We start from the raw sequence: 14,302 nt of genomic DNA, 5'->3' as shown, positions 1-14,302 counted from the left end.
CTGGTCCTGGTGGGCCCAAGTGTGTTCAGGCTTTTCTCCCAGCCATAGTGCTATAAGACCTGGTTCAAATAATTTAGCTAATCAACATGGTTTTTATGAGGTCAATTGTATGTATAAGTGATGGGCTGTGACACACTGTGACTGAAGAACACTACCGCTCTACATTGAGAGGCTAAGGAAACTTATTGGTCTCACTTCTTTTACAGACTGATGGTAGACATTGGTGCTGAAATGTTATTTTCTCTTGTTTTCTTTCTCAGATATGGAATTCCAGAGGATAGTGAAGGACAGATGGAGCGATGTAGACCCTCTGAAACCAAAGGAGCCGTTCGAACGTAAGATTTCTCAACATCTCCTACTTTCTTAGTCTGTCTGTCTTTGCTTACTTTCCATATGGATTCAACCCGAGTTGTTACTGTGTAGCTCCTCAGTCTGCCTTTCCCTCTGTCAGCAGCAGCTTGCTCCCAGCAGGCTTCCTTGACTTTATCTCTGCTCCCCTTCCCTCCTCACCCTCAGTGCCCTGGCCTCCATCCTTCGAGTCTGGCTGGACCAGTGTCCAGAGGACTTCCAGGAGCCTCCATCTTACCCCTGCCTCCACAGAGTCATGGCCTATCTACAGAGGGCCCTGCCTGGATCGGAGCCCATTCGTAGAGCCCAGAGTCTACTGGGGCAGCTACAAGCCGAGGCCAGTCTGGATCCAGACTCCGAGGGTGGGTGAAGAGTCTAAGATATCTAGTTAATTAGTACTCTATCCTCCCTCAATTCTTTAGTCTTTTTATCTATGTCTCTATCCCTCTCCTTCATTTCTCTCTATTTCTATCTCCACCTCTTTCTCTCCATTGGGCGTGTGTGAGACACACTTGACCCTCTTCTCATGCATTGAAAAAAGTAGGCCTGCTGCTTTCATTTTCTGATGAATACAGTGTATGTTCAGTGTGTTAACTTTTCAATTGTGCCTCCAAATCGGTGCATATGCACCTGCAATTCTACAGTTGAAGTCGGAAGTTTACATACACCTTAGACATATACATTTAAATTCAGTTTTTTCACAATTCCTGACATTTAATCCCAGTAAAACTTCCCTGTCTTAGGTCAGTTAGGATCACCACTTTATTTCAAGAATGTGAAATGTCAGAATAATAGTAGAGAGAATTATTTATTTCAGCTTTTATTTCTTTCATCACATTCCCAGTGGGTCAGAAGTTTACATACACTCAATTAGTATTTGGTAGCATTGCCTTTAAAATGTTTAACTTGGGTCAAACGGTTTTGGGTAGCCTTCCACAAGCTTCCCACAATAAATTGGGTGAATTTTGGCCCATTCCTCCTGACAGAGCTCGTGTAACTGAGTGAGGTTTGTAGGCCTCCTTGCTTGCACACGCTTTTTCAGTTCTGCCCACAAATTTTCTATAGGATTGAGGTCAGGGCTTGTGATGGCCACTCCAATACCTTGACTTTGTTGTCAAGCGCCCCCTCAACATGATGCTGCCACCCCTGTGCTTCACAGTTGGGATGGTGTTCTTCGGCTTGCAAGCCTCCCCCTTTTTCCTCCAAACATAACAATGGTCATTATGGCCAAACAGTTCTATTATTGTTTCATCACACCAGAGGACATTTCTCCAAAAAGTATATTTTTCCTCATGTGCAGTTGCAAACAGTAGGCTGGCTTTTTTATGGCGGTTTTGGAGCAGTGGCTTCTTCCTAGCCGAGCGGCCTTTCAGATTATGTCGATATAGGACTCGTTTTACTGTGGATATAGATACTTTTGTACCTGTTTCCTCCAGCATCTTCACAAGGTCCTTTGCTGCTGTTCTGGGATTGATTTGCACTTTTCGCACCAAAGTTCGTTCATCTCTAGGAGACAGAAGACGTCTCCTTCCTGAGCGGTATGACGGCTGCGTGGTCCCATGGTGTTTATACTTGCGTACTATTGTTTGTACAGATGAACGTGGTACCTCCAGGCGTTTGGAAATTGCTCCCAAGGATGAACCAGACTATTGGAGGTCTACATTTTATTTTCTGAGGTCCTGGCTGATTTCTTTTGAGTTTCCCATGATGTCAAGCAAAGAGGCACTGAGTCTGAAGGTACTCCTTGAAATGCATCCACAGGTACACCTCCAATTGACTCAAATTATGTCAATTAGCCTATCAGAAGCTTCTAAAGCCATTACATCATTTTCTGGAATTTTCCAAGCTGTTTAAAGGCACAGTCAGCTTAGTGTATGTAAGCTTCTGACCCACTGGAATTGTGATGCAGTGAATTATAAGTGAAATAATCTGTCTGTAAACAATTGTTGGAAAAATTACTTGTGTCATGCACAAAGTAGATGTCCTAACAAACTTGCCAGAACTATAGTTTGTTAACAAGAAATGTGTGGAGTTGTTGAAAAACAAGTTTTTATGACTCCAACCTAAATGTATGTAAACTTCCGACTTCAACTGTATATCATAAGCGTTGTAACTGCAGCACCTTCACCCGGGAGATCCATAATTTTCCTACCACCACATTGTGAACTGCAGCAGATTGAAGCTTGTGATTGGTTTAGTGAGGGTCCAGGACCAAGCCGATTGGATGCGCGTTGGTTAAAAAAAAATGTCCCTCACGATTAGCGTGGAGCAGCCTTTCTATTGGGGCACCACGGCAGACTGGACAGGCACGTTTGTTCTCCGCTGATCAAAGTTTGTGAACAACATTTTCAGAACTGCAGCATGGCAAATGGTAGCTCTGTTTTCTACACATAATTGTCAACAAGTGAATTTTCTGTCACTCCTGTCACAGAATGTTTCCTTTTGACAGCATGTGATAATATAGCTTAGCCTACTATAGTGATTGAATCCACCACTTGCATGAGCCCAAATCCATATGCTACATTATTTACTTTGTTTGGTCGTTAGCGATTTAGCACACGGTTCATTAGGCTGTAACAATGAAAAGGCGGCGTTCAGCAGGAATCTTGGTAAGGTGACTTGATTTGTATGTATTATAAACATTATTTTGCACAAATAAATTGTGAACCCAAATGTGTAAATGATTGTTGTGGGGGGACAACAATACATTGAAAGATAATTTGGGTTTGGTGTAGGGGCGGATTTAAGCTATGTCCTCTTGTCTTCAGGAGATTTTAATCTCCGTTTTAATTTATTTTGACTTTTACAATAGCTGCTGTAAGTCATTAGAACAATTACCATCCCCTACAATGGGCTAAAAATGATGAGACTGCGCTATATTGAAATGCCCCTTGCCTCAAATATTCTGTTTTGTCATTTTAGTATTGTGCACAAGATGGTAGACACAAATGGAAAAGATCTTGCCTATGTAGAATAAGATGATAGCAAGGTTTTGCAAATCAGCCTTATCCACCTGAAGATTGATATTCATGAGCTTTTTCTTGAATGTGGGGTACTGTGCAGAAATCAAATGAAGTCACGTTAATATATTGAAACCCCCAGTTTTTGGGAAACATAGATCAGGGGTGGCCAACCCCCTTGGAGTGATACTTCTAGGCAGGATTTTCTATGGTCCTATTTTAAAGGGATAGTTCACCCAAATGAATGACATATTTACATGTTTGTTTCTTATGGAGTGGTTAGTGGTTAGCCACTGCCGCCAACCATTGATATTAGCGTTTTCTTTTCTTTTTTTGGTATTTTTCACCCCTTTTTTTCTCCCCAATTTTGTGGTATCCAATTTGTCTCATCGCTGCAACTCCCGTACAGACTCGGGAGAGGCGAAGGTCGAGAGCGATGCGTCCTCCGAAACACAACCCAACCAAGCCACACTGCTTCTTGACACAATGCCATCCAACCCAGAAGCCAGCCGCACCAATGTGTCGGCGGAAACACAGTACACCTGGTGACCGTGTCAGCGTGCACTGCGCCCGGCCCGACACAGGAGTTGCTAGTGCGCGATGAGACAAGGATATCCCTGCCGGCCAAACCTGGACGACGCTGGGCCAATTGTGCGCCGCCCCATGGGCCTCCCGGTTGCGGCCGGCTGCGACAGAGCCTGGACTCGAACCCAGAATCTCTAGTGGCACAGCTAGCACTGCGATGCACTCAGGAGGCGAGTATTAGCATTTTCTAACCAAACACCAATGTAAGTCAATGTTACCCAGCTAGCATACTCTAAATTCCATGCCCAAATAATCTCAAAGTAACTTCAAACCAAGTCATCGGGTTTTGAGTGTGTATTTGTGGACTACAGGAAAATGAGGGCCAAGCATGCCCCCATTCTCATCGACGGGGCTGTAGTGGAGAAGGTCAAGAGCTTCAAGTTCCTTGGTGTCACATCAACAACAAACCATCATGGTGCAAACACGCCAAGACAGTCTTGAAGAGGGCACGACAACCCCTATTCCCCCTCAGGAGACAAAGATTTGGCATGGGTCCTCAGATACTCAAAGTTCTACAGCTGCACCATCGAGAGCATCCTGACTGGTTGCATCACCGCCTGGTATGGCAACTGCTCGACATCTGACCGGAAGGCGCTACAGAGGGTAGTGCTTATGTCTCAGTACATCACTGGGGCCAAGCTTCCTGCCATCCAGGACCTTTATACCAGGCAGTGTCAGAGGAAGGCACAAAAAATTGCCAAAGACTCCAACCACACTAGTCATAGACTGTTCTCTCTGCTACCGCATGGCAAGCAGTACCGGAGTGCCAAGTCTATGTCCAAAAGGCTCCTTAACAGCTTCTACTCCCAAGCCATAAGACTGCTTGACAGCTAATCAAATGGTTACCCGGTCTATTTGCATTGACACCCAACCCTTTTTTTGTTGCTGCTGCTACTCACTGTTTATTATCTATGCATAGTCATTTTACCTCTACATACATGTACATAAACTCAGCAAAAAAATAAACGCTCCTTTTTCAGGACCCTGTCTTTCAAAGATAATTTGTAAAAATCCAAATAACTTCACAGATCTTCATTGTAAAGGGTTTAAACACTGTTTCCCATGCTTGTTCAATGAACCATAAACAATTAATGAACATGCACCTGTAGGACGGTCATTAAGACACTAACAGATAACAGCTTAAGCAATTAAGGTCACAGTTATGAAAACGTAGGACACTAAAGAGGCCTTTCTACTGACTCTGAAAAACACCAAAAGAAAGATGCCCAGGGTCCCTGCTCATCGGCGTGAATTTGCCTTAGGCATGCTGCAAGGAGGCATGAGGACTGCAGATGTGGCCAGGGCAATAAATTGCAATGTCCGTACTGTGAGACGCCTAAGACAGGGAGACAGGACGGACAACTGATCATCCTCGCAGTGGCAGACCACGTGTAACAACACCTGCACAGGATCGATATATCCGAACATCACACCTGTGGGACGGGTACAGGATGGCAACAAAAACTGCCCGAGTTACACCAGGAACGCACAATCCCTCCATCGGTGCTCATTGGCTGAGAGAGGCTGGACTGAGGGGTTGAGGCCTGTTGTAAGGCAGGTCGTCACTAGACATCACTGGCAACAACGTCGCTTATGGGCACAAACTCACCTTCACTGGACCAGACAATGAGTCGCGGTTTTGTCTCACCAGGGGTGATGGTCGGAATCGCTTTTATTGTCGAGGGAATGAGCGCTACACCGAGGCCTGTACTCTGGAGCGAGATCGATTTGGAGGTGGAGGGTCCGTCATGGTCTGGGGCGGCGTGTCACAGCATCATTGGACTGTGCCTGCAATGACAACAAGCGATCTCAATGCTGTGCATTATAAGGTAGACGACATCCTCCCCCATGTGGTACCCTTCCAGCAGGCTCATCCTGACATGACCTTCCAGCATTGCAATGCCACCAGCCATACTGCTCGTTCTGTGCGTGATTTCCTGCAAGACAGGAATGTCAGTGTTCTGCCATGGCCAGCGACGAGCCCGGATCTCAATATCATTGAGCACGCCTGGGACCTGTTGGATCAGAGGGTGAGGGCTAGGACCACTCCCCCCAGAAATGTCTGGGAACTTGCAGGTGCCTTGGTGGAAGAGTGGGGTAACATCTCACAGCAAGAACTGGCAAATCTGGTGCAGTCCATGAGGAGGAGATGCACTGCAGTACTTAATGCAGCTGGTGACTTTTTTTTTTCTTTTCTTTTTTTGCTGAGTTTATTACCTCAATGACCTCGACTAACCTGTACCCCCGTACATTGACTCGGTACCGGTACCCCCTGTGTGTGTGTGTATGTATCCTCGTTATTTTGTTACTTTTCTTTCTTTATTTAGTAAATATTTTCTTAACTCTTATGTTAACTGCATTGTTGGTTAAGTACTTTGCAAGTAAGCATTTCACGGTAAGGTCTACACCTGTTGTATTTGGTGCATGTGACAATGATTAGATTTTTTTTCAAACTGTACGAGAATCTTGAATAATAATAAAAAAATAACAATTATTCCACCCTGGTCATGGGCCTAAGCCATATGAAAATATGTAGAAATGCAGGAAATGAACTTTAACCACGGCTATGGGTTGGAGCCAATGACATTCACGAAAGGAGATCGCACTCCAAGCTATCTCCAAAAGTTGGCAGCCCTGCCATTATGAATGAAATCATTTGATCATTTCTCCTCTTGGTAGGTTTCTCTGGCGGTTTCCATGGCAACAGCTCCTTCTGCCTGGGTGAGGATGAGGAAGTGGAGATCGAGGTCCAGGAAGACTTCCTGTCATTTGATGCAGATTTGGTGGCTGAGCAGCTAACCTATATGGATGCGGTAAGAGAGGCTGAGGGAGGCTGGGTGGGAGTATGGGCTGCCAATGTATTTGAACAATATAGGATAAATATACATTTTAAAGTAACTGTCCAGTATTACCATATTTCTATGAAATACGAAATATAAATAATTATAATACGAGTGAAGTAGTTTTCCTTGTTAAAAATGCTAATTAAGTAGGTTATAAATCAGCTTTTCTGTGTTGTGATGGTGTGTGCGGACCCCCAAAAAATATTAATGAGAGTAGACCGCTGATTTGGCCAGCTCAACCAATGAGCCAACATGACTTCATGTTCTATGAGGAAATAGCAAGCATTTTTATGATACAATTTTTGAGGTGAGTTTTTATTTAAGTGTTTTTGTTTTTTGTTTTTTTTGCCAATTTATGCTTTGGCCACATACGATATAGGTCAACAACAATATTTTGGTATGCGTTAACAGAATAACTTTTTTGAAAGTAATATTTTCACTGGACAGTTACTTTAAAAGTTTGAATGCTAATAGTCTCATTGTTTGTCTGTTTCCAGTTGTTGTTCAAGAAGGTGGTTCCTCACCACTGCCTGGGCTCCATCTGGTCCCAGAGGGATAAGAAGCAAAACAAGCACAGTGCTTCCACCATCCGTGCCACCATCACCCAGTTCAATGCTGTGGCAGCATGTGTGGTCAGCACCATACTGCACCGACGCCAGATCCGCCCGCACCTCAGGGCACGGGTCATCCAGCGCTGGATAGACATCGCTCAGGAGTGTCGCATGCGTAAGAACTTCTCCTCGTTGCACGCCATCGTATCTGCACTGCAGTCCAACCCACTCTACAGACTGAAGAGGGCCTGGTCCTGCGTGCACAAGTGGGTCTTTCACAAGCTGAATGCATATGAACTGATCAGTCACTCACAACTCATGTGATAGAGTTCTTATGCATTCCCAATTAGTTCTAACCTTTCTCTGTCATTTCCACAGAGACGGCATCTCTACGTTCGAGGAACTATCAGACATCTTCTCAGATCACAACAACTACCTGACTAGCCGAGAGCTGCTAATGAGGGTGAGACTCTGCACTGGGAATGCCTGCATACCAGACATTGTGGATGTTGAGGAAGTGGTTAATTGATGATGAATTGATTGATTTTAGTAGTGATTTGATATTTACACAATCTACTCTTTCCCCTACAGGAGGGCACCTCTAAGTTTGCCAATCTGGAAGGCTGTGCTAAGGAGCACCAGAAACGCATTCACAAACGACTCCAGCTGCAGAAGGAAATGGTGAGCAATGGAGCAAGTTACAAGCCACTATGAGTTTGCGGCCCTGTTTGTTTCCATTTCAGGAAGGGGGTAAAAGTGAGTAGCTTAGCTGTGCCTGCTGAGTGGTATGTTTTAACCTATGCTTTGTCTCTCCTCCCAGGGTGCCATGCAGGGGACGATACCTTACTTGGGCACCTTCCTGACAGACCTGACCATGTTAGATACTGCTCTGCCAGACCTAGTAGAGGTGAGCCTTACTATCATCCTACTCACTCCTTCTGTTTGGTTGTAGAGACTTGTATGTTGTGACCACTGTTTGCAACTACAGCATGAGTTTCCATGAGTATGTGAGGAATTAGTTTGGCAGTTTTTGGAGAAGTCCACTGCTGTTTGTCTAGCCAGCCCCGCGTGGGATGAGAGTTCAGTCTTTCAGTGTCCTGTGTCTTCTGCAGGGTGGGCTCATCAACTTTGAAAAGAGGCGAAGGGTGAGTGTCATTTTCAACCTGTTCTAAACCACTAATTAGGTGATTAGGAAAAGTCATTAATGTTGGTAGTGTCAGCTCAATTGACATGATTGACATTGATCTCTCTCTTGCAGGAGTTTGAGGTGATAGCTCAGATCAAGCTGCTGCAGTCTGCGTGTAACAGCTACTGTCTGAGTGCTGACTCTGCCTTCCTGCGCTGGTTCAAGAGCCAGCCCCAGCACAGCGAGGAGGAGAGGTACAAACATCATCAGTCATTCACACTATATATCACCACCACATCAGCTCTTGCTATCCTCTCTTTTTGATTGATTCTCAGGCTAAGTGGACTGGTAGCAGTGATGTCATGATTCTTTTCGGTTTCTCTTGCAGCTATGCTATGTCTTGTGACATTGAAGGAGTAGGAGACAGCAGTCCTACTTCACCCAAACCTCGCAAGAGCATGGTCAAGAGACTTAGCCTGTAAGCACACTCTAGAGGAATTCTAACATATACTGTACTTGATATTTTGACTTACAATACATCTACCCTGAATAATATAGACATTATTGTAATGGTGTAGAATTCTACAATCAGTTGTGGAGCCTTTGCCGTAATATTGATGTTTTAACAGAATTCCATTAAATCATTGTTTATATTAGATCTGACAGATGTTGGTCCTTTTTGTTTTGTGATGTTTTTTTGTTGACTTTTTTCTCTGTCAGACTGTTTCTGGGTGGAGACTCCTCGGCAGTGAGTTCCCCGGTGAGGGAAACACCTCGGTCGCCCCCTACTGGCAGCTCTGGGGAGAGCATGGACTCAGTAAGTGTGTCGTCTAGTGACTCCAGCCCTTCAGAAAGCGAGGGCATGGCCATGACACCTATACACACCTCCGACACTCAGCAGAACAAGGTATGGCACTAAGATACTTCACTTTTTTTTGCCTTGATACATTTTGTTGTATTTAGTTGGTGGGGGTTTTGCACAAGCCCTATTGTTTTATTTTCTTTCTATTCTGTATTTTGTTTACCAATGTGTGCAAATAAAGTTATAATTCTATCCAAAAGGTTGGCAATATGAAGGTCGAATATGTGCTAATTACTGTGCATCATCTGTGTCTCTCCAGTTGTCCGAGTCTTCTTCCTGTACTTCTCTGCACTCCATGGACACCACCTCATCCTCAGCCAGTGTTCCAGTGACCCCGGCCTCTCCCTCTCTCCCTGGGCCACCCTGCATGCACCGTCGCTCTGTCTCCCTGACACCCATGTCCCCCTCCTCCCCCCTGCCCCCGGCCTACAACACCCAGGCCCAGGACGCCTGCATCATCAGAGTCAGCCTGGAGCAGGGCAATGGCAACCTCTACAAGAGCATCCTGGTACGTCTCATGTTAAGATGTGAGATTATGAAAAAGGTGTTTCAAAAGTGACGATTCATCCTGATTTTGATTTAATTTTCATATTAAAATATGTTGTTTCCTCCCCAGTTGACGAGTCAGGATAAGACTCCAGCAGTGATCTCTAGAGCTGTGACCAAACACAACCTGGAGAGTGAGCCTGGGGAGGGATACGAGCTGGTGCAGGTCATCTCTGACGAGAGAGGTACAACATTCTCCCTGACACTCTTTTTAGCCTTTGAGTTGTGATGATAATGTGAAAAAGTCATTTAAAAAAATAAAAACGTCCTTTTTCAGAGCTGGTGATTCCAGACAACGCCAATGTCTTTTACGCCATGAACACCTCAGCCAATTTTGACTTCCTGCTGCGTGTGCGAGGCACCGCGGGGAGGCCGGTCCAGCTGAGAAGTCGCTGCGCCTCCACACTCCCCCGCGCCCAGCAGCGCTCCAGCCTGTCTCTGCGCCTCAGCAAGGTCACACTGTGACTCCCAGGACAGGGGCACAAGGACTGGAGGGACCACAGACTGGAGGGGGTGGGAGACTGAGAAGGACCAGGCATGTGGGAGTGAGTTGAAGTCAATGAGACTCTGAGTACCCTATTCCCAAAACCCCTGTCCCCAATCGGACCCCACCTCTCAGTGCCCACATACATCCCCCAACTCCAGAAGCAGCCTGTGGCCTTCCAATCCCTGTCCCTGCCACCCCACCCCCCTATGGACTATTATGGATGTGTAGTGGGACTTCAGTGCCATATAGAATATAGATGCCTTTGGCAGAGCGAGACAGTGCCCCCCCCCCCAACCCTCCGCTCTCCACATGAAGAGGTTTTGCACACGCAGGAGGAGTGACTCCTGCCCTCCATCAGTATTCAGCTTTTTTATCAACTCTCTTCTTTCCTGTGATGCCTGTTATGTTTCCCATTCGGAGGGAGATGGGAAGGAGAGTGAGACTGCGATGTCCAGTCCTGTTGCCTTTATTATTGATGATGAACTCCTGTGTCAGTGTTAATCTGGGTGACTGATTGACAGGAGCTGTGTGATGTCAATATCTTTCTTCTTTTGTTTCCTTCACCTCATTATGTGCACTGTGTGTAACACACCGGACTGCGCCTCTAATATTCTGAGCTGTGTGACGAATACCATTATAGAGGCATTCTGATAGGTTCCTACTTGGTTTTAACAAGTCCTTTCCTTTTGAAATTGCTTAGCTGTCCTATCTCATCTGTAGGGTGTAGTGACACATAGGATGGGTCTCTATGTGAGGCCCAGATTGAGCGGCCTGCCGCGCTGATTAGCAGTCCTGATAGAGATGCACTTGTTGGTGGCTAGGTGACGTCAGGAGGTGGGAAATAGGTGGAATGAGTGACCTGGTCTTCTTCTTTTCACTTCTGCACAAAATGAAGTATAGTTTTGTTTTCCTCTGATTTGTTTTTTACAGTGCAGAATAAAAAAGTATATGTATCAAACTTGGAGAGGATTCCAAAGGAGAATGATCTTAAATTATATGTGAATTCAGATTGTCAGAAAAAAGCCAGTGCCAGATTTGCTGTGCTGCATTTGGAATCGTGACAGAGGGACAGACTCCCGCTCTAGTGCTCAGTGGGTGCACATTACATTAATGAGTACTGGGGCTTATTCAGGAGGGTGCAGGGTTAAGGTCTATCCGCTGAACACTCCGTCACTTATCATGTGCACTTGGGTGGAGTCAGATTTTTTTAGAGCAGCACCTTTTGTCAACATGATACCCTCGCCGGTCCATATGTTCCTAGACCCCCGATTTTATAAACATTCACAAGGCTGCAATAGCAGAGATTTTCTTGTCTTCCCATTTGTGATAAAACAAAGAATCACATTGAAAACTACCACTGTTGGCTAATTTAAAAGAAAACCAACTGCATTTTTGAATAATAGCTAAATGTAATGAACGTTTCGGTTTGTTTTACGTTACCTCATTTTGTGCCTGCCAGTTGGCTGTAGGCTAAAAACAGCAAGCAAGCTAGCCTTTCCATCTTCCCACATCTTCCCAATTTATAATTAAATAAATTCCCTGGCAAATATTCTTATACTTGCCAGTGTAACCTACAACATTATTCCAGTTTAATCTGCTGCTTGAATGTATTCGCTCCCATATCAGCTAAAAATAGAATGTCATCCTTTTTGCTCATGGAGAAAAAGCACATGGCTAGCAGCTATTTTACCATTTAGAAATAGCCTTAAATCAAGTAATTACTTCTAAACAAAATATGTTTTGTGGGGGGATTCAAATAAGGCTATAATGTTTGGTTTGTTTGAACAGTCGCTGAGATTATATTTAGTTATCAATGCACAATAGGCTACTTTAGTTCATAGCATCAGATCACTTTTGTTTTCACGGATTTATAGCAAAACTGGTGCTTATTTCTAGAGCAAATTGATCATGTAGAGTTAATTATTTAGTGAAACCAGTGGTGTAGCGAAGGGTAAATGTTTTGCGGGAAAATTAATTGAACGTATAAGGAGCTTTACTTTTCACTGCAACCCCACTTTTTTTACCACTACATCAGTGTGTGAAACAACTGTGCCAAAAGAGAAAGGAACAAAATCAAATTTTTGGGGGGTTCAATTTCAACCAAGTGAGTTTGGTTGTAAAATACAGCCTCATTATCTACACAACAGTGCCCCCACCCTCACAAAAGGAATAATATGTTGCATTTCAACATTTTTGTGGAGAAAATCGGCGTAGCAAGCGACTAGGCAGGCTTACGTACTACAAGGAGCCGCCCATTTTTGTGGTGAAAAAACGACATTCAAGTACTGCGTTGCGCTCCGTTTGCGTAAACGTTCAGATGGAAATTGTCATTCAGAATAGGCAGTCATGTCTGCTCTTACAACATTCTCAACATTGTAGCCCCCTGTGCACCGAGCCTCAGCCAATCACTCACTCCCAATAGTTTGAGTCACAGACGATATGAAAAAAAAAAAAATCACACCATCCCACACTATGACACTAACTCAGTTCCTCCTGAGCCCAGGCCTCTACACACACACACACCTCCCACTTTAACAGAAACCCATACCGGTTCCCACACACTGCCTAACCAGCATTAACACCACCACCCCATCTGTCACACACACACACACACACAATGCTCTCCCTACTGTGCCATAAATACCTATTCTCTCCTTGCACACGGTGGTTATGGCTATAACACTCGTTCTCTAATACTGACATTCTGGCCATCTCACTGAGCGCAATGTACTGGTCTGTTATTGGTCATACTAAAGGCTGGGCAAGGTTTACTCTGTGGTCGATTTCCTCCTATCTTGATTCTCATTCAGCACTTGTGATTTTTCTCATGAACTTTGTGTACTTCTTCACTGCCAAAGAATTCTCTACCTAAATAAATTATTATCATTACTATGATTGTCTTTTTGTTTGACCTTGAACAAAAAAGATTTCCAGAGTTGAACGATAGTTCAAATTATTATTCTGGTACAAACTATTAATGGGTTATTACTCTGTAAATACCATTTAACAATATACTTGGTCATTTCTTTACCATAAAATGTTAGAATGAGATGACAAGTAACTATGAAGTCCTGTAAAGCTAGTGTACCATATCATTTGTAAATCGTTTAAGACATTTCTACTGACTTCAATGCGGTCATGACCTCTCCTCTCGAAGCTACGTCCTGCTCATGTGCAATTTCATAGAAATTCATTGACAAATGTGTTTTAAAGGATTTTGAGCAAATTATTTAACCCTAAGAAAATATACATAAATACCCTAGAGCCAAGTCGATAAAGAGTATACATGGAAATCTAATACGCAATATTTTTGTTTGTCGTCAGCGAATAAGATAATTCAGTGAACATATTTTCATTGTTGAGATCACCTCCATGAAAAATAAATATGCTTATTTTGAAATCAGTTGGATATGTTCAGAAATACAATACCAGTCAAACGTTTGGACACACATACTGATTTCAAGGGTTTTTCTTTATTTTTGACTATTTTCTACATTTGTATAATAAGTGAAGACATCAAAACTATGTAATAACACATGGAATCATGTAGTAACCCAAAAAGTTTTAAATCTATATTTTATAGGGTGTGCAAAGCTGTCATCAAGGCAAAGGGTGGCTACTTAGAAGAATCTAAAATATATTTTGATTTAACACTATTTTTGTTACTACATGATTCCATATGTGTTATTTCATGGTTTTGCAACAGTAAAAAGTGAGACATTTGCAGATGTGCACTTGAGCAAGGCACTTAACCCTAATTGTTCCTGTACGTCACCCTGGGTAAGAGTGTCGGCTAAATGACTAAAATGTAAATAATGGTGCTCTGCAAAACAAACGTTAGAGGTGCATGCTGCCCCCTAGTATACTGGGGTTTGTGGTCAATCACAGCTTATAGACTTTCGAATAAAAGAAAACAAACATTAAAAAAAAAAATCTTACCTAATCATGTGCTACTAAGACCATACAAAAGATCCCTACTAACTTATAACATTTG

At 43.7% G+C, this 14,302-nt stretch overlaps 1 protein-coding gene across 2 annotated transcripts in view; it reads left to right on the top strand.

The window, feature by feature from the left end:
- Positions 1–13,197, top strand: part of rgl1 (ral guanine nucleotide dissociation stimulator-like 1) — a 37,681-nt gene extending 24,484 nt beyond the window's left edge. For both annotated transcript variants that reach the window (XM_045687537.1, XM_045687538.1), the window contains exons 4-17: positions 261–335; positions 517–710; positions 6,573–6,706; positions 7,234–7,553; positions 7,666–7,750; positions 7,879–7,968; positions 8,108–8,194; positions 8,400–8,432; positions 8,546–8,667; positions 8,802–8,891; positions 9,134–9,320; positions 9,535–9,783; positions 9,892–10,006; positions 10,099–13,197. In XM_045687537.1, the coding sequence (XP_045543493.1) occupies positions 261–335; positions 517–710; positions 6,573–6,706; positions 7,234–7,553; positions 7,666–7,750; positions 7,879–7,968; positions 8,108–8,194; positions 8,400–8,432; positions 8,546–8,667; positions 8,802–8,891; positions 9,134–9,320; positions 9,535–9,783; positions 9,892–10,006; positions 10,099–10,286 (1,969 nt within the window). In that variant the 3' untranslated portion in view covers positions 10,287–13,197. The remainder of the gene's footprint in view (positions 1–260; positions 336–516; positions 711–6,572; positions 6,707–7,233; positions 7,554–7,665; positions 7,751–7,878; positions 7,969–8,107; positions 8,195–8,399; positions 8,433–8,545; positions 8,668–8,801; positions 8,892–9,133; positions 9,321–9,534; positions 9,784–9,891; positions 10,007–10,098) is intronic.
- The last annotated feature ends 1,105 nt before the right edge of the window (positions 13,198–14,302 follow it).

The sequence above is a fragment of the Salmo salar genome, chromosome ssa10 (genome assembly GCF_905237065.1).
Source record: "Salmo salar chromosome ssa10, Ssal_v3.1, whole genome shotgun sequence".
Lineage (NCBI taxonomy): Eukaryota > Metazoa > Chordata > Actinopteri > Salmoniformes > Salmonidae > Salmo > Salmo salar.
Note: the sequence above shows the minus strand (reverse complement) of the source record. Positions and strands in the feature narration are given on the sequence as shown.